The sequence below is a fragment of the Lethenteron reissneri genome, chromosome 33 (genome assembly GCF_015708825.2).
Source record: "Lethenteron reissneri isolate LAM-NWPU_2019-01 chromosome 33, ASM1570882v1, whole genome shotgun sequence".
Lineage (NCBI taxonomy): Eukaryota > Metazoa > Chordata > Hyperoartia > Petromyzontiformes > Petromyzontidae > Lethenteron > Lethenteron reissneri.
In genome coordinates this window covers 1,599,081-1,619,428 of record NC_083811.1, presented here as the reverse complement: position 1 = coordinate 1,619,428, position 20,348 = coordinate 1,599,081, and the positions used below count along the sequence as shown (strand labels likewise).

At 54.9% G+C, this 20,348-nt stretch overlaps 1 protein-coding gene across 1 annotated transcript in view; it reads right to left on the bottom strand.

Moving 5' to 3' along the window:
- The window catches only part of LOC133350422 (beta-1,4-N-acetylgalactosaminyltransferase 3-like), a 64,615-nt gene that overhangs the window by 13,354 nt on the left and 30,913 nt on the right, over window positions 1-20,348 (bottom strand). Inside the window, exons 4-11 of the mRNA XM_061564761.1 lie at window positions 13,985-14,080; window positions 13,240-13,330; window positions 12,794-12,894; window positions 9,920-9,987; window positions 7,561-7,639; window positions 4,759-4,825; window positions 1,578-1,727; window positions 11-120 (exon numbers count right to left, since the gene is read on the bottom strand). Of these exons, the coding sequence (XP_061420745.1) occupies window positions 11-120; window positions 1,578-1,727; window positions 4,759-4,825; window positions 7,561-7,639; window positions 9,920-9,987; window positions 12,794-12,894; window positions 13,240-13,330; window positions 13,985-14,080 (762 nt within the window). The remainder of the gene's footprint in view (window positions 1-10; window positions 121-1,577; window positions 1,728-4,758; window positions 4,826-7,560; window positions 7,640-9,919; window positions 9,988-12,793; window positions 12,895-13,239; window positions 13,331-13,984; window positions 14,081-20,348) is intronic.

Genomic DNA, 20,348 nt, shown 5'->3' with positions numbered 1-20,348 from the left:
AGGTACGTACGAACTGGAGGCCCTGGTAGCGCAGGAGCGGGTGGCCCCGAATGGTGTAGGTCGGCTTGTAGGCACAGCCAGGCAGCCCGCCAGCCAGCCAGCGCTCATCCAGCAGGGGCACTGGGCAGGGCGCACACGGGGGCGATGGGGTGGGTGTGGTGGATGGGGTGGATGGAGTGGATGGGGTGGATGGGCTCTCCAGCAGCGCTTAATTGACTCGTTCATCAAGGAGAGCCACGCGGAGTCATGTGACTCGTTTTCAAGAGCGTCCTGCCATGTAAGGGTTTCTTTTTTATTTTAAGATGTTTTCAGCCAGTTGTACGAATGTTGTACTTCTGTCCGCACCGTACGTATCCATCGGAGGTGCGGAGGAAGGACAACAAACCAAACGCAACGACAAACAGTTCTCAAGTGATGAGTTGTGTTTAGTAGACACATGGGGGGGGGGGGGGGAACCGGAGCATCCGGAGCAAGCCTACGCATTGCGCGAGGGGGCAACGCTGTATCCCCGCACACAGATGGAAACGGATGGCGATTAGTCCACTCGCTGGCACCGCCGTCTCCGGGTGAGCCAGGGGACAGTGCCTCTCGACCCCCACGGGAAGGGAGCTTCACAACAACATCTGTGTGCGGAGATCCACCAACCTCTGCCTGCCTCAACACTGCTGCCTTAAAGGCCAACGTGCAGGGCCACGGCTGCCCGGCTAATTGCTGTGCTGGGATATCGCCCGTGTCGTTGATAGGTACCACCGCTATGCCCACGTCGCTCCTGAGCCTTCCACCGCCCCTGTTGCCAGAGGTCTCTGTCGTTGCTGATCAATTGACCAGTTGACACGCGGCATGCTGAAAACCCAACAAAGACAAAGATCCCCTGTATAGCACCTATGAAGGACGGCATGGTAGACGAGGTGGTGGGTGGCCAGCACCACGTCCGACCGCTTTTGTCTTCCTTGTGTCGATGTTTACGCATCGCAATAGGTCCTCATTAGAGGCTGAGTCGACCTAGGGGAGGCCCAGGACCGGTTCAGATAATCGTCACCGGTGTTGGCCGTGAGCGGGAATCGAACTCGGGTGGCCGGGTTCGTAGCGCAGCGCGCTAACCGCTGCACCACCACTCCCCACTTAAATCTCAACGAACTCGTTCGTTAGCAGCACCGCGTGTGTGGCCTTGAAAGTAAAACTATGAGGCGACGTTTCGGGCGATGGACCTTATTCACAGAACACGGAGAGGCAATAGAGGTGGAGTGGGCCTCTCTGATGTGGCCTCTGTCACCTGAATAAGGCCCATTGTCCGAAACGTGGCCCATTTTATATTTTGTTCTTTGAAGGCCACAGTTGTTGTTGTTGACGAGTGTGAGTTTGTTGTTGTTGGCTGTGTTTGTCCACCAATGCCAACGTTGCAGCATCATCATCACCAAACAATTTGTTTATGTTTATATGACACGCTTAGATTCCGAGATCTGGTAGTAGTAGTAGTAATAATCCGCTTCTTGTTGTTGTACCTGTCTGTCAACCCACTTTCTGTACTGCCCGTGTACAACGTGTGCATCTCAAGACAATGAGCGTGGCCTCCTCACCCGTGAAGAAGGTGTCCTGGGGGCTGTACGCCAGCATGGCGGCCGGGTGTTTGGGGGAGGGGCTCGTCCCCCCCCGGGGTGGGGGCCCCCCTAACCCCCCCGGGGTCAGGGGCACGTGACCCGTCTCGTCCATGTGCAGGCCCCTCTCGTCTGTGCGCACGGGAGTCGAACACAGACCCCGTGCGGTCAGCGGCGGGGGGTCGAGCCGAGGCGCCTCTCTCGCTTGCCTCGCTAAGGCAGAGGGCTGCGGAAACGTCAAACTGCAGTAATTCCGTTGTGCTGTCTTTGACTGTTAGTTTGGTCGTTGCAGAGCACCTCGTTCCAAGGCGCTTTACAGCAATGTTAACATTGCACACGCGGTGATGGTGTTTGAGATAACGAGTGGTGTGTGTTGTTGTTGTTATTGGTGTTAAAAGTGGTGGTGCAATGACAGGAGAACAGGTGGGAGTGGTTGAGGAAGGGTTGGGATAGTGATAGGGGTTGGGGTAGTGATAGGGATAGTGATAGGGGTTGGGGTAGTGATAGGGATTGGGGTAGTGATATGGGTAGTGGAAGAGGTTCGGGTAGTGATAGGGGTTGGGGTAGTGATAGGGGTAGTGATAGGGGTTGGGGTAGTGATAGGGTTAGTGATAGTGATAGGGGTTGGGGTAGTTATAGGGGTTGGGGTAGTGATAGGGGTTGTGCTAGGTTTGGGGTAGTGATAGGGGTTGGGGTAGTGATAGGGATAGTGATAGGGGTTGGGGTAGTGATAGGGGTTGGGGTAGTGATAGGGGTTGGGGTAGTGATAGGGGTAGTGGAAGAGGTTGGGGTAGTGATAGGGGTTGGGGTAGTGATAGGGGTTGGGGTAGTGATAGGGGTAGTGATAGGGGTTGTGGTAGTGATAGGGGTTGTGGTAGTGATAGGGGTTGGAGTAGTGATAGGGGTTGGAGTAGTGATAGGGGTTGGGGTAGTGATAGGGGTAGTGATAGGGGTTGGGGTAGTGATAGGGGTAGTGCTAGGCCTGGTCGTAGCTGGGGGGCGGGGCAGGGAGTAGCAGCAGCAGGATGATGATGACGGGATCGGGCAAGGGGGTTATTGTGGTGGTGAAGATGGTTGTTGTGATGGTGAAGATGGTTGTTGTGATGGTGAAGATGGTTGTTGTGATGGTGAAGATGGTTGTCATGGTGAAGATGGTTGTTGTTGGGAAGGTGAACAAAACATCTCTCTCTACTTCTCTCGCACTGCTCAAGTTTGCAATTCCATCCCATCGCCTCTTTCAAAGCTCTTACAACAATAACATTCGTAATTATCACCACGCTCGATTCAAGAAATGTCTTGCGCTCATCGAGTACAACCCTCATGGTGCTGTTTGTTCCTGGCCACTTGACGTTCTGGGCTTTAAAAAACAACCCTCCACACCGAAACGATGCCCATGAAGCGTGAAGCGATATTCACATCTCCCTTCTGCCCATCACCACCCATCAGCACCCATCACCACCCGCACACCGACTCTCATCATCATCGTCATCATCCGCGATGGAGCTTCACGGAGGCGCGAGTGGCTGGCCGTGAGTGCTTGGGGCACGGCTCGCGCGCCGATGTGCGAGTCATAATGTCCCCGTGCCTGTGGGTGGGTGCGGAGCGGTGGCGCAGCGGTTAGCGCCGCACTGCCCTACGAACACCGGTGACCCGAGTTCGATTCCCGCTCACGGTCAACACCAGTTACGATTATCTGAATCGGTTCTGGGCCTCGCCTAGGGCGATTCAGCCTCAAATGAGTGTGTAAACATCCCCACTGGGGACACAAAGGCGGCCGGGCGTGGTGCTGGCCACCCACCCCCTTGTGTACCGCACCGGCCTTTATCGGTGCTGCTCGCTAACACCGCTTTGCTCGTGTCGTCTCTTCAGGCTGTACGGGGGGAATGTTCGTTGGGTGAAGGAGAGGGACTCTCAATACGAAGCCACTTTAGGCGAAAGAGCTGTCAGCGAGCCTCTGTTAAGGCTGAGAGGTCTCTTGTGACCAGCACCACACCAGGCTGCCTTCGGAGCTGATATGTACACACCACACCAGGTACGCGTTTGAGGCCGAGTCGACCTAGGGGAGGCCCAAAAACGGGTCCACAATTTCGCCACTGTTCAGATAAACCACCACCACTGTCGGTGGCTGTGAGCGGGAATCGAACTCGGTTCCGCTGGTGTTCGTAGCACAGTGCGGCGCTAACCGCTGCGCCACCGCTCCCCACACACACCACACACACACATCACCCACACACACCACACACACCACACACACGACACACCACACACACCAAACCACACACACCACACACACCACACACACCACACACACGCGAGTGAACACAACAATATAAACCCAAAAAACTTGCTCATAAAATCCACAGGGAGTTTTGGGTCAGTCATGATGGAAATGTAGTCAATATATATGCTAAGCAGCGCGAGGGGATGATGGCGGTGAAGGTAGAATGCGACGGGAGGGCTGGGGGTGAGGGAATGAGAGTCGGAGGTGAGTGAGTGTGCGTGACAGGGTGACGGTGAGTGTGTGACCGTGTGTGTGGCATTGTGGGGTTTTTTAATACCTGTGTAGGTGTGTGATGGCGATTGTTCGTGTGTAGGAGTGTGTGTGTGTGTGTCTTTGCGGCAGGTGTGAGTGTACACGTGTACGTGTGAGCGTGACGGTGTGTGTGAGTGTGGAGCAGAGCCCTGCCTCAGCAGTTCGCCTGCTGTATTTTGTCACCTGAAGACGATCGCTTGTGTTGCGATCGAAACGTCGTGATTTATTTATTCATTATTTTTCTATCTACGTGACTTTACCGAAAGAGCCACAGAGTTTGTGTGGGACTGTTGTGAGACGGGGAGCGGTGGTGCAGTGGTTAGCGCACTGCAATACGAATCCCCGGCCAGCCGAGTCGCCTTCCCACTCGCAGTCCCCAACACGGGTGACGAATATCTGGACCGGTCTTGGGCCTCCCCTAGGCTCACTCGGCCTAAAAAAGAGTTAGCTGGTGCAAAGTGTGTCAAAATGTGTCAAAATCTCCACCGGGGGGCCGCAGGTCGTGGTGCCGACCACGTCACCTCCTCCTCGTGCGCCGTGGCGGCCTTCATCGGCGCGACTCGCTCGCGGCACCACCCCCCTGCTGAGAGGCCACGCGGGCGACCTTGTCGTGCTCTGTGCGGCTCTCACCTGCGTAGAGGGACAGGTGGCGCGAGTCCACGGTGCGGAACCGCCTGCGAGCGCCGAGGCGACTCCACTGGGCGGGCGACGCGGGGCGGGGAGGGGACGGAGGAGCAACAACGCGACAGGGAATTGCGTTGTCGTTTAAAGAAGAAAAGAACAAATAAGTAATGTTTAAAAACACTTTTTTTTAAACACGCGTTAATGAAATGTATCGTACGAGAGAATGGCAGAACTCCACGACTCCAGGAAGTGGCCCCGAGGCTTCCCATAACGTAATGGACCGCGGTGATTTACAGCCAATGCTAGTTGACCGTGGACAATTCGAGCCAAGCCGATAGATAACTTATAAATAAGATGGTTAAAACATTTTTTTATATTTTTAATGATGGAATATAGTATTGTCATCAGTATGACATAAGTATACCAACTTTGCAGTCGATAGCACATTGGGAAGTGGGTTAAAATTGAGTTACAAGATTTGAGAGGATACGACAAAAACAGCGACAACAACAACAGACAGAGTGAGTTAAATAAAAGCGTGTAAAAAACGGGTAGCTCTTCTCTCGTAGCTAGACTGAACTAAACTGGTCAGTTTACCGGGAAAGGCCCACTGCTCTCGTCCAGAAGCGACCTGGCCATCGCACGTGGTAGCTGGCTCGTCGTGTGGAGATGCCGAGCTAACAACTACTCTGAGCCGCGCGTCTCTAAATGTGGAGGGAAACCCGGAGGACACGGAGGCAAATCCACGCGGCCACAGGGGGGACGTGCGAACTAAACAAACCACAGGAGTGAGGGTCGGAATCGAACCGACCTCTTCCTGTGTCCCAGGCGTTACACACGGGGCTAACCGTCCGTAGCTGTCCGACGTGAGTTTGAGCGCTTCGTTCAGAACGAAAAAATAGATATTTAAAAGTCACGGTCAAGCGTGCCACCCTCGCCTTTTGTGATTCCATCGCGTTGACATTTCATCAACGTGTAAATAACGGGCAGTCGATCGCAGCACGTGCTCCCTTGGGCAACTGAGACATGGGTTGGCCTCAATTAGCGCGCTCGTGTCCAAGAGATGAGTGTGACGAGTAGAGTCACCGTTATAACAATGACCTTAATTTACCCAGGAAAATGCACCCAGGCAATGACGAGGATTATTTTATTATCAGGAGGTTCCTGCCACATTGCGCTTTTTGGAACGATTCCGCCGATGAGAGTGTGGCTTCGCGTGGGGAGGAAACCCGATGCACCCGGAAGCAAAAAACCCTCGCGTGCGAGGAGGCAGCACTCGATCCCGTACAGAAGGCGCAGTCGACTGGGACAGATGTGACAACGTCGGCATAATATGATTCGTGCGAATCTTGCGATGATGCATTAACATAGACGCGACGTCCCACGGACATTATCAGGATCACTTTCAATCAATGAACAGCAGCCACGGTGTCCGCAAGAGCTCCGCGTTCTTCGTGAAAAAAAAACGATGTTCTCGATCGATCGCGAGCCCCTACCGGGCGGGGGAGACGGTCTCCGTTTCAGACAGAGCGGCGCAGAATTACCTCCCCCCCCCCTCTCGCGTCGCGATCGATCGGCCGTTCATCAAAACCAGACGAGACTAAAGTTTCTCAGCTGCCACACACACACGCGCACACACACAAAACAAGAAGCTACGATCTCTTTAAGAATGAGCTCGCCCACACACACGGAAAAAAAAATCAGCGGATCGTTGGGTCTTAGTTACCAACAAATTTGCCACCGGGCACTGAGACGCTGAATCGTTCAATAGCGGCTGAGGCCCGAGGATTCAATTGTGAGGAGAGGGCGCAGTGCCAGGAATAGCTTCATCCTCGTCGTTGCCCCCCCTCCTGCCTATCTTTCTCTTGTCTGTGAGACGTCTGTGAGACGAGAGAGATGGGGGGGGGGGGGGGCATCGATCTTCCGGAGTGCCGCGCCACGCTTCCCCCTCCTGGCGTCCGGGTAAAGTCGCGTTAATAATGCATCGCCTGGCAATGCGCGCGGCTCAGCCTCATCATCGGCATCGTCAATCTTCCCTCGACTATTAAACACACGCACACACACACACACAAACACACACACACACAAACACAAAAACACACACACAAAAAACACACACACAAACACACAGACACACACACAAACACACAGACACACACATACACAACCACACACAAAAACACACAGACACAAACACACAGACACACGCGCGCGCACGCAGACACGCGCTCGGAGTGACCTCCTGCTGAAGTGAACGTCGAGAACGTCGCTGCGCATCCCGCCCGTTTGCAGCTTCGCTCCAGCCAGTGGCAGAAATTCCACGTTCACGTGGCGGGGGCACAGGGGGAGGGGGGGAGTGCAGTGGGGGGAGGGGGGTGGAGGGGTGGGGGCTCTTTCTAGCGCAACCACTTTGGGTCTTCCCGCACAAAGTGGTACTCGTTTTAGAAGCGCCACGAGGAAGGATGATGGATTTAGTCAACCACCCAAAGGTCCCGAGCCTGCTCCTCGCTCTGCCGCTCAGCCCCTGGGTAGCTGTGAACAACTCTACGACGTTATGTGGGTGCTGCTGGTTGCTGGCCGCTTGCTTATCGGGCCTTTGGACCCTGTGCTCAACAAAAAAATCAATCAGCCACTGCTGGATAAAGGCCTCCTCGAGCTATAGCCCATTATTCCCACTGAGGTTCGTAAAATGCGTACCATATTGTGACTGCTCTATCGTTAGACTCGTCTCTAAATGTATTTTTGACAGCGGTTGTTCTACGGACGGACTGGCCCTGCCTTGGGAATGCGGAGTGACGGTAAACTCACGGCCACCATGACGTGGTCAGTCCCCTTGTCGTCCTGTTTGTGGAGGAGCTCGAAGAAGTAGCGTTGTGACGACACCAGCCTGCAACGGGAGTCGAACCCGGACACGTGTGCCTCATGGGTTTGCTATCACACAGAGCCCCTCAGAGGCAATCGTGGTGTCGGTGGTGGATGGATGGGGGTTGGGGGGGGGTTGAAACATTGGTGTCCTGGACGAACTGATGAGTCCTAATGAGGACGAAACTGGTCTCCAGTTGTCTATCCGTTTCACCGCTGCCTGACGGGAAGGCCCCCTTTGAGTTGGCGGTCTAAGGGCCCGTAACCTGGCCCAAGTCAAGATCCGTGTTCCCTCTCACCTCCTCTTGCAGCCCTGATACTTGGGAGTGCCGTTTGTTGCTGGCCGTCTGACGTGAGTGTTGGCAAATAGGAAGTGGCCAAACATCCCAGTGTAGCGGGACCCTTCTCGGGAAAACGACTTCCGAGACGAACAACAAATCACGTTTTTTCCCATTCACATTAAACTTGACAAGATTGACAAAGCGCGTGATGATTGTAACTTTTACAAAAAATATATCATCTGTCACAACGAGGCGCAAAAAGTTCCACGCTCGAATTCAAGGCTGTCTCGCTCTCTCGCTCGCCTTGCGAAGGTGCGAATCGGAGTAGGCTTGAGCGGCACTGACGAAATAACACGGAATGAAAGTGCGATAATGCCCGCGACTCGGCTGTAATCCGGCGCCACCGGCAATTGCCCAGGCGCCGATGTCCTCTCTGTACTAAGACGTCTCTCAGCCAATACATGAGTGTGTGTACAGGTGGGAGGACATCGGAGCACCCGGAGAAAACCCACGCGTAATGCGAGGGGGAAACACTCGATCCCTGTGCAGACGGAACCGGCGGAGGCCACATTTTTGTGCCGGGGGAGTACGCGGCTCTTCATCGACGCCAACCCACGGGAAGGGAGTTTGATAAGAACATTCAGACGCGGTGCTCAACCAACTCTCGCCGCTGGGTTTACAGGCAGCCACGAGCAGCGGCGTGGCCACGACCACCACCACCACCACCGTCACCACCACCACCGTCACCACCACCACCACCACCGTCACCACTACCACCACCACCACCGTCACCACTACCACCACCACCACCGTCACCACTATCACCACCACCACCGTCACCACCGTCACCACTACCACCACCACGACCACCGCCACGCCACCGTCACCACCACCACCGTCACCACCGTCATCACCACCACTACCACCACTACCACCACCACCACCGTCACCACTACCACCACCACCACCGTCACCACTACCACCACGATGACCACCACTACGACCACCGCTACGCCACCCAGCACGCGAATGCTGAAAGCGCGTCTCCTCTCGAGTGGAGATGAGTGTCGCAGCTTAACGAGCCCACCGACGCAACGCCTCCTCCCCGAGCGTGCGTTGGGTGTTGTCGCTGTCCGCGTGTAAATCTAATCCCAGATTCGGTCTCTTTTTTTCCTCTCTCTCTCTCTGCAACTTATCCAAGATTGGTTTTCATTTCACATTCGGCACTTTGAGGCGGCTCTCGCGAAACGTGCTTCATGCATTCAAATTGTTCGACAAACTCATCAGCATTTTAATACGGGTGCGGTCGGGTGAGCGCGCGTGCGTGGGGAATTCTATTCCCGCTCACGGCATAACACCAGTGACGATTAATTGAACCGGTCCTGGGCCTCCAGGTGCGGATTGTAAACATCGCCACTGGGGAGACAAAGGCGGTCGGGCGTGGTGCTGGCCACCCACCCCCTCGTGCGCCGTTCCGGCCTTCGTGGGTGCTCGCTAACAGCACTTGCCCCTACAGTCTGATGAAGGCGATAAGGGAACTATTCGTCTGTTTGTGTGTGAGCACTCGCTCCTACAGCCTGTTAAGGCTATGGGGGGATCTTTGTCTTTGGAAAACTACGCGCTGTGCCGGCCTTCATAGGTGCTCGCAAACAGCACTTGCTCCAAGCGTCTGTTAAGGCTAGACGGGGGATCTTTGTTTTTGTTGTGTGCGTGCCGCATTACAAACCCAGCGACCAGAGTTCGATTCCTGCTCACGGCTACCATCAGTGGCGAAATTGTAAAACCAGCCTTGGGGCTCATTTAGGTCGACCCAGCCTGAAATGGGTACTTGATGCGGTGTGTATGGAACTTCACCACTGGCGAGACAGCAGAGGTGGCCGGGCGTGGTGCTGGGCACCCACCCGGGCACCCACCCACCCCCTCGTGTGCCGCTCTGCCTTGGTAGGCGCTCGCCGACAGCACTTTGTCGCTTCATTCTGTCGAAGGCGGCTATGTGGCGTGGCCTTTGTCTTTGTGTCACTCACCGGGTTGGTCTGGAGATCTGCGAGCTAAATTTTCGGAATTCTCCCGGCGCTGTCCACTCGCGGCCGGTCTGCGGACACGTGCAACGGTACCGACCGTCAAATTCCGTCGCGCGTGACGCACAGACCAAGCAATGAAACGTCCTGGCGCGCACGATTAAATGCACCATCTGTTGTTGGCTTATCGAGGAGGGGAGGCCTCGCTGAGTCGGAAGATGTTTTTGTTTGTTTGGGAGGCGTCCTGATTTCGCGATCTTCGACTTAATTTCCGAATGCAGATGGCAAGAATCCAGTGAAGGCCACAACGCGTGCAAAGGGGGGGGAGGGGGCAGACACTGCACATCCCCGTTCTGATACGTGAAGCAGCGGGAAGCCTTTGCGCTCGAGATTCGTAGCTCCTGTTGTTAACAACCTGACGATGCCGGATGTTATCCTCCAGCGAAACGGCTGCACCCTTGTGAATATTGGCAGGTTACTCTCGAACAACAACAACAACAATAGAGCAAACACCAACGATGCTGCTGAAGCGATAATACAACACGGCTCCCCATTAGCACCCCCCCCCCTCCCCGTGTTACTCACACAGTATACCAAAGTTAGCCCACTGGGCTTCATTAACTCTTTATTTGACCAGGTAAGGCCCACTGGGCTATGCAGCTCTTTTTTCAGAAGCGACCTCGCTATCACAAGTGATAGCTCAACGAAGTGGGCTTCTCGTCACCGCGTGGAAATGTATTGCAGCCGAATGCTCTGTACGCAACGTTGATTCTAAATGTGGAGGAGAAAAAGCCGGCAGCGGTGGTGTGAGCGCGCAATTGCCGGGCTGCGCCTCTGCCCTCATCCAGGTCTGCAGAGACGCATGCAAATTAGCAATTGGCAAGCTCAGGTGGTGGTGGTTGGGGAGAGTGACGCGGGGTTTGTGGATTAAGTGTCACCGTTATTGCATCTGAGAGCGTGTGCCGTGTGCATCTGCAAGTGTCTACGTATGCGTGTGTGTAGGACCGTCTGTGCGCATGTGTTATCATGGCGAGCAGTGGCGCAGTGGTTAGCACGCTGCTGTACCAACCCGGATACCTGGAGTTCATTTCCCAGCCACCGACAAAAAAAATTGCCAGAACCAATAACGGAAACGGGGTTCCTGGCCCTCCCCTAGGTAGACTTAACTTTAAACGAGTGTAGCATTCATAGGTGTATCTATGTATACTGCACTTCTTGGACACTGTCCGTAGCCAATTGTGCTAATCGGAGGTGCAGGGCAAGGACAACAAACTAAACACAAAAAGCAATTATAAAAAAAATGAGTTCTCCATGTAGATTATTTAAAAGTGCATACCTCCAATGGCTTCCTAATATAGGAAGCAAGAGCGTTCCAGACGGCCGCAGAAGCGGCACTCGTGTGAATGGGAAAGCAAGCTCGACAGGATGGACGCCCAGCGCGCATACGGAGCAAAATTAAACCATCTCGCGTGCACGGCTGCCGTCTGGAAGAGCGTTCCAGACGGCCACGGAAGCGAATCTGAAAGCGCCCCGCGATGCGGGTGCTCGCCAACAGCGCAAGTCTCACTCCCCCCCCACTCCCCTCTCCCCCACTGCCCCCCCCACCACCACCACCAACAGTCCACGGGACGGCCACACGGCGGTAGAGGCCCGCACGGCGCGCCCTGTCCGAGGCGCGGCCCCACAGAGACGACGTCCCGCCTGCAACGGGGACGCGACATTCGCTACTTTCTTCCATCCTCCCCCCACGCCCCCAAACTCTTCAAACCGCCACCACTGCCGCCACCACCGCCGCCGCCGCCACCGCCGCCGCCGCCACCGCCGCCACCGCCACCACCGCCACCGCCACCACCGCCACCACCGCCACCACCACCACCACCGCAATGCCCATACATCTCGCGACGGAACCAATCTTATCAGCCACCCGAACGTGGCAGCATCCTAATCAGATTAAAACTCCGCTCTGCGTGTTACATTCAACGTCCCCCTCCCGCTTCCATCCGTCCACCCCGAAGGAAAACTTTTGATTTATAATTCTTTTTGGTTTCCTCGACGCCGTTATTGGACGTTTGGTTTTGTTCGGAGCCACGGGCGCGAAGTTTTTGGCGGTTCATGCCGCGGGAAGCTCACGGAGGGAGTGTGGAAGAAAAATAATGGCGATATCATAAAAACATTACGGTGTGTATACATATATATTATATATATGATGGACGAGGCGTCATTTCTAAGGCTCGCTCAACATCAATTACTCTCAGTGGAAAATCCATCACGTCGTGGTGCATTGTGGGCGATGAAATAAAAAATGAACACGCGGCGGGGGCTTCTGTTTTAACATCTCGCCACCGGTGCCCCCCCCACGGTGCCCCCCCCCCCCCACGGTGCCCCCCCCCCCCCCCACGGTGCACCCCCCCCCCCCACGGTGCACCCCCCACGGCCCCCCCCCACGGTGCCCCGATGATGATTTCAGCCAATTAATAATGAGCGTGTATGTACCTGTGGGAGGAAACCGGCGCATCCGGAGAAAACCTCACGTGTGAGAGGGGGCAACGCTCTATCCCATGCCAACGGAACAAATGGGAGTCCACACTTTCGCTGTACCGCCTTCTCCTGGCGAGCCAGGGGGTTACGGCTCCTCCTCGACGCCCACAGCAAGGAAGGTTCACAACAACACTTGCGTGCGTGCGGTGATGCACCAACCCCTCGCTGCTGCTACCTCCACAGCGCTGGGTAACAGGCAGCAGCAGCAGCAGCGAAGCCACCGAGCACTGCCCGCCTAATTGCTGCAGTTATTCCGAGCGCGGCAATCGTCCTAACTGATGCCAAGGCGATGAAAGTAACAACGACGACGGATCGATGACCGAGAACAGCGCGTCGACGTACCGGACCCACGGAGGCGACGAGAGTGGCGTTGGCCGGCGCCGCGTCCCGGCTGAGCCAGAGCTCGCTGTTGTCATCCGACGTGACGGCGAACTGGTAGAGGCCTTCACAGAGCGACACGCGCACAGTCAACTCGCACGTGTAGGTAGGTAGGCAGGTCCACACAACAGGGGAGCGCGGCGTCGCCAACGCGATGCAGCCAAGCGCCGCGGTGCACCGGATCCGAGCGCGCGGATCGTAGACGTTGAATGAATGAAACGCATGTCCCAATGAATGAAACGGCGCCCCAGTGAATGAAACGCGTGTCCCGATGAATGAAACGCCGCCCCAGTGAATGAAACGCATGTCCCGATGAATGAAACGCGTGTCCTGATGAATGAAACGCGCGCCACAATGAATGAAACGCGCGCCACAATGAATGAAACGCGTGCCCTGTTGTAGGTCACAACCTGTGGCGGTGGGGACGACGTAGCCGAAGATTCTGAGGCCGTAGTTGACCCAGCGGGGAGACACGGCCAGCTTGCTGATCACGCTACGAGACTATCACACACACACAGACAAAGGTCCCCCGTGTAGCCTTTAACAGACCGTTGGGGCAAAGTGCTGTTAGCGACCAACCTATGAAGACCAGAACGGTACACACACAACGCGTGGTGCTGGATCGCTAAACCACTCCCGACCGCCTTTGTCTCCCTCGTGGCGATGTTTACGCATCGCACCAGGTACTCATTTTAAGGCTGAGTCGACCTAAGGATAGGTCGGGGGTCGTCTCAGGTAATCGTCACTCGAACTCGGGTCGCCGGGTTCGTAGCGCAGTGCGGTAACCACTGCGCCACCGCTCCCCATGCACAGGCTGGTACACACAAAAACGCACGTGTATATACGTGCACGCACAAAGACAAAGGGTCCCGGTAAAGACTGAGCATACTTTTGGGGCAAGTGCTGTTAGTGATAATACACACGCACACAGACCGAGAGAGAGAGAAGATGTTTCGGCTGAACACATGGAATGGTGACATTTACGATGATTACACTGAAGATGATAATGCTGCTGCTGATAATTATGACGCTGATGGTGACATTGCTGCTGATGATGATGGCGCTGAAGATGATAACGATGCTGACGATGCTGCTGCTGATGACGATGTGTTATTGCAGAGGCCTCGAGGTGTGTGTGTGTGAGAGAGAGCTCACGTGCGGGTAGAGAGGGAAGTGGAGATTCTTGCGCAGTTGAGCCACAGAAGCGCCGCACCAGTCCTCGTACACGTGCATGTTGGCGCCACCCAACAACTGCCAACAACAGCGGATCATCATCCGCACCAGTATCATCATCATCCGCACCAGCATCATCATCAGCATCATCCTTGTCAGTAGACACCCTCAGTGCCCTATATGTGTCTACAACGGCACATATAGACTCATAGACACACATAGAGACCCGTAGACTCACAGAGACCCATAGACGCACATAGACCCATGGATTCGCACAGATCAATTATCATAGATTCACAGAGAGACCCAGACTCACAGAGACTCACAGACTCACACAAATACCCACATACTCACACAGAGATGTCACGGCTGATAGATTCAGAACCATTCGCGGCCCTGGTTTATTTTTGTCGATCAATGGAGGAGGGGGGCGGCAGTGTTTGACCATACTTCACCACTCATACTATTAGGAGAAGTGACTGGGGCTTGGGCAGGACAGGAGGAGATGGAGCGATGAAACCAGCCCGTGTGTGCAGGAGGAGGTGACGGCGGCATGGATGGAGGCCTTCGTCTAGCAGTGGACGGACCATGGCTGATGATGATGGGTCTGACGGGTGTGCGTGTATGAGGAGCGGTCGTGTAGCGGTTAGCGCACTGCGTAACGAACCCGACCACACGAATTCGATTCCCGCTCATGCCCAACACCAGTGACGATTATCCGAACCAGTCCTGGGCCTTCTATAGGTCGACTCAGCCTCAAAAAGAGTACCTGGTGCGATGTGTGAGCATCGCCACTGACAAAGGCGGCCGCGCGTGGTGCTGGCCACCCACCACCTCGTGTGCCGTCCTTCATAGGTGCTACTCGCTAACAGCACTTGCCCCAAAAGTATGTCAAAGGCTATACTGGCGGTGGAGGTCTTTGTCTTTGTGAGAAACCGAATCGCGAGGTGCTGAGGAGCCTCGTCAAGTGCTCGTGACGAGGAGTCGGCACGTGCGCTCTCGCGCAGCGCCGTGAGCCATCCCCGTCGTCAGTGAGTCGCGTGCGCATCGAGGGGCCGCTGATCCCCCTCATCACGAGCTTGCCGGAGTCGCCAATTAGTTGGGGATCGTGGGGGATGGGATGGGGGGGGGGATTTGAGATGAGGTTTGTTGATGGTTGGAGAGAGAGGGGGGGAGGGGAATATGTAAAATTAATTACGGCGCGTTTGATTCGAATGTGGAGCGATTCGAAATGATTGCAGATGCCGCGCGTGTGTGCGTGTGTCTGTCCTGGGTTTTTAATTAGCAGCATCGCGCCTCGTTCGGACTACAAACTGGCCGGGTCCACTAAGGGAGCCTTCGCTCCCCTCCCGTGGAGGGGCGGAGGAGGCGCGCGCGGTATAACGCTGCAACAACAGCAACAACAACATCAGCAGCAGCAGCAGTGATGGCAAACGATGTCGACGGAGACTTACGGGGCGTCTCGCATCCTCAAGGTGCGCTTCGCTGGAAGTAAAACGGCGATTTAAGTTGCCATTTGAAAATGCTGCAGGCGCGTTGGGTAAAGCGCGGCACCGCCTTGCCCCCTGCCCCTGTTAGCCACGCAGATCGATGGTGAGCTGCGTGGTGAGTTTTAGCAGTGGTGTTGGTGAGCTGCGTGGTGAGTTTAGCAGTGGTGTTGGTGAGCTGCGTGGTGAGTTTAGCAGTGGTGTTGGTGAGCTGCGTGGTGAGTTTAGTAGTGGTGTTGGTGAGCTGCGTGGTGAGTTTAGTAGTGGTGTTGTGGGCTGCGTGGTGAGTTTAGTAGTGGTGTTGGTGGGCTGCGTGGTGAGTTTAGCAGTGGTGTTGGTGAGCTGCGTGGTGAGTTTAGCAGTGGTGTTGGTGAGCTGCGTGGTGAGTTTAGCAGTGGTGTTGGTGAGCTGCGTGGTGAGTTTAGCAGTGGTGTTGGTGAGCTGCGTGGTGAGTTTAGCAGTGGTGTTGGTGAGCTGCGTGGTGAGTTTAGCAGTGGTGTTGGTGGGCTGCGTGGTGAGTTTAGCAGTGGTGTTGGTGAGCTGCGTGGTGAGTTTAGCAGTGGTGTTGGTGAGCTGCGTGGTGAGTTTAGCAGTGGTGTTGGTGGGCTGCGTGGTGAGTTTAGCAGTGGTGTTGGTGAGCTGCGTGGTGAGTTTAGCAGTGGTGTTGGTGGGCTGCGTGGTGAGTTTAGCAGTGGTGTTGGTGAGCTGCGTGGTGAGTTTAGCAGTGGTGTTGGTGAGCTGCGTGGTGAGTTTAGCAGTGGTGTTGGTGGGCTGCGTGGTGAGTTTAGCAGTGGTGTTGGTGAGCTGCGTGGTGAGTTTAGCAGTGGTGTTGGTGGGCTGCGTGGTGAGTTTAGTAGCGGTGTTGGTGGGCTGCGTGGTGAGTTTAGCAGTGGTGTTGGTGAGCTGCGTGGTGAGTATCTCAGCGACTGTAGCCTCCGGTGAGACACGAGATGAGTTCTCGCACGGACACGCCGCGTGTCCAGGACGCCACGATCCGTTCGTAACCAAAGAGGTCCCCCTCCGTCAACGCAAATTGCACAATCAAGTTTGACAACTCGCGTCTTTAGAGCTGCCTTTTGTGTGTTTAGTTTGTTGTCCTTCCCCGCGCACCTACGGATTAGCGTGGTTGCCTTACGTGCGGTGCGAATGAAGTTCGACGCACAGGTACATGCACACAAGCCGTGTTCTCCACTACCCCCGTGCAACGTGGCACCCGGCTTAGAGGGGTTGGGGGTGCGCACTGCACGGCAAGCCTTGAAACCAACTGGAAGCGAATGTTAAACACTCGGCAGAATTGGTCGCGATCGTCGATAAGGTAGAGAGGGGAGTGCCGCGTTAGTCAGCCTGTCGCCACGCTCCACGCTCCCAAGCCCCTGGTGGCACACCGCTCATGTTGAATATCGCACCTGTTCTGACTTGACGATTAGAATGTACGACGGTGTGTTTGGGGTAGGATGGAGGAGTGGATCTTCTTCTCCAGCCCCCCCCCCCGTCCCCCTTTCCGGTAGAGCAAGCGGCTCACGATCTGAATGTTTTGTGAATTCCACTGGACGTCTGTGAAAAGGCGCTTCATAGCTCATCGGATTTCCTCCCAGGTCTATCTAAAGCTTCTGAATCGGAGGTCACATTCTGGTGAGCGCTCTGTTGGGGATGGGGAATGCCTCGGTACAATCATCTCCCTTCTCCTGGGGTCGATAAAATCCATACCGATTCGTTGGGAAGCCAACATCGCCCCCGCCATGGGAATGTGGAATTTATCCGCACAGGCTCGAGCCTGTGAAGGGGAGACGCGAGGCATCGCCTGCGAACGCTCACGTGGGAAGGAAGTCGTCATGACCTTGTCGCACGAGAGTCTTGGAGCGACCGCGGAGGGAGCCCAGGGTGCGTGTCGGTTTTTGTGTGCGCGAGGTTATAACGCTCGCTCGGCTATTTTTGTAATTTTTGGTAATTCCTATAATCTCCACCCCCCCACACACAATACGGCAGTGAGTGAGTGTGGGGGGGGGAGGCTTTCAATTACGCCACAATCGAGACGCGCGGTTCACCCCCGCACGCCAATACACCTGCGGATTTAATTCCAGCACAAACCGAATTACAGTCACATTTCCTATTAACCTCGCCGGCTCTCTGATTTCAAGGGCTGATTTAATTTGCTCGCCTAAGAACGACACTCACCAGCGAAGAGGCGTTAGTAAGCAGGGGGGGAGGGGATACAATAAAAAATAATGCGACATATTTTTTTTGCCAGTATGAAAGTATGAAAAATAAGAATGGGATTTTACCCTTGCTGGCAATAAAACACAAGGTGTTAAGCTGTTCAAACACCAAATAAAAAACATTTGCAATGAATAAAGTCACTGCATTAACCACACAGAGTACTTGTGGTGAACATGCAAACACAAACATGCTCTGATAATTATTGATCTACGCATTACCTGTGAAACTGATGGCCTTCTCTATGGCCTGGCCTATCAGAGCATGTTTGTTTACATGTTCACCGCACCTACGTGTGGTCAATGCAGTGACTTGATTCCTTGCTAAAGATATCCATTTGGTGTTTGAACATCTTAACACAACTGTTTTATTGCCAGAAAAGGGTTAAACCCCATTCTTATTTTTTCCTACTAAAATGACGCGTTGCTCGTGTTAGGTTTGCATCGCGGCGGCGATGAGATGTCATCTCCCTCGCCTGGTACGCAGGGGGTCGTTGGTTTGATCATGGACCCTGACGATGCCCGTATATTCGGAGTCAGCGTGTCCTCTCTCTCCCCGTGGAGATCACGTGGAGTGTTCTCCAGTCTAGACCCCCCCCCCCATCTCCTCCACATCGAGAAACAACAACGCCTTGAGATTATTTGGCAGCTGCTATAAATTGGTGATATAAAAGCCACTCGATGATCGATCACGTGTGGTCGTGTTGTCTCTGAAAATAAAAAGAGCCAAAACTGTTAAATTAAATAGTGATACGATAATCTTATGAGAAGTTTGATTGTTTTTGTGGTCGTTGTAAACGTTTGGAATGGAGAGGATTAGCATCATCAGAAGTTGGATTTTTTTGTATGATCCACTGTGGCGATTTAATTAATCGATTCCTTTTCATTACCGTCGCGGTGGATGGTAGAGCCTCTAGTGGATGTCAGTAATGTTGTTATTAGTATTGTGATGTTATTAGTAGTATGGTGATGTTTGTGCTTGTTTACTCCGGAGAGCCTCCTTGAGTCTCAAGACTCTTTGTCAAGAGGATCGTCGTGTCAAACCCATTACGTGCAACATGCAATGTAATAAAAAAAAATAGGAAAATAATTTGCAGTGAGATCTGAACCTGCTCTGGGGCCCCACTACAACAAGCCACCCTTACCAGTGTGGTGAAGTATGGCCACATAACACCCCCCCCCGTCACTGCGCAGTGCGCGAGCCGCTCCTGCGGCGCCACCGCTCCTCGCCCTCCTCCTCCACTCGAAGCGCTCCAGCCCGGCACGAGGTGACCCTGGGGCAGGCGCGAGTGAAGGTCGCGCTCAGGAGCCGGCGGGGCACAGCCATGCAGCCCCCCCCCCAACCCCGCGCCCCCCCGCCACCACCCCCGACTGTGTGCAAGTGACTGTGATCGAGAGCGCGGCGAGGGGAATTCGTGAATCTCCTGGCGAGACGGCCCGACCCAGGGCTCGGGCTCCAAAAGCTTCCTCCGCTCTCCACCCGGTCCGTGTAGCCTGTGACGTGGCCTCGCTAATGGCTCTCCTTCTGACCCCCCTCCTTCACCCCCCCTCCTCCTCCACTCCTTCCCCCCCTCCTTCACTCCCTCCCCCTGCTCCTTCACTGCTCACGGCTCACGCCCTCGGCTCGACCCTTCGCTCTCCCCTGCCGCGCTCGGCTTGTGATCGATGCTCCTCTCCGCCGTGCCACGCAAAGGGCCTCCCTCTGTGGTTTTTTTTCTGTTCTTCGGCTGTTGCCATCAGCCCCCCCCCCACCGTCTCCCCGCTGTGTAAGCCGCAGTAATTGCCGAAGGTAAACAAGTTCCGCGGTGAGTTCCAGCTGCGTCCCTGCAGCGCCGATGAGATGAACGTGCGAATGAGAGCTGGATGGAATGCGTTCGGGAAGAAAAAAAAGCTAAATTTGATGGGGTTTTTTAAAGCGGCATACCGAGGTGCCTACAGCAGCATACCGAGGTGCCTCTGTAGCAGCATACCGACGTGTCTCGTGAAATTATGTTGTGCTGCTGCTGCTGCGTTGGCAGAGGGGCACACGCACAGCCAACAACCCAACACGCTCGTCAATGACGCTGCGTGGCCTTAACAGGGCAAGTATATAATAGGCGACGTTTCGGGCAACGGCCCTTCACAACACATAGCCCACTCTAACTCTCTGGCGATCTCTGTGCTGTGAAGAAGAGCCATTGCCCGAAACGTCGCCTATGATATATTTGTTTTTTTCCTTTTGAAGTCCAGAGTGTTGTTGATGAATGTGACGTTGTTGATGTTGTTGTTTGTGTACTTAGCGAGCCGACGACGAAGGGGCCATCAACGAGGGCTGGTGGCGTAGACTCCGGAACAGCAACAAAACAAATCTGCAGCGAAGCGTGCAGAGGAGGTTGCGGCCGTGAGGCCTGCACCGAGACGCCGAGGGGTTGGAAGCGCGTGGGATGATGATGATGATGATGGGAACGAACGCCTTCGGCACGTCACAATGAGACCTCGCACGTGCGTTCGGGCAGCGCACGTGGTCACGATGGCAGATGAACACAAGACCGGTGACCCCGCAGTGAGCAGACCCCGTCTCTTCGCCACCATACCCTACCACACCAAAGGCAAAGGTACCCCGTATAACCTTAACGGACTGTTGGGGCAAGTGCGTATCCCGGTGAG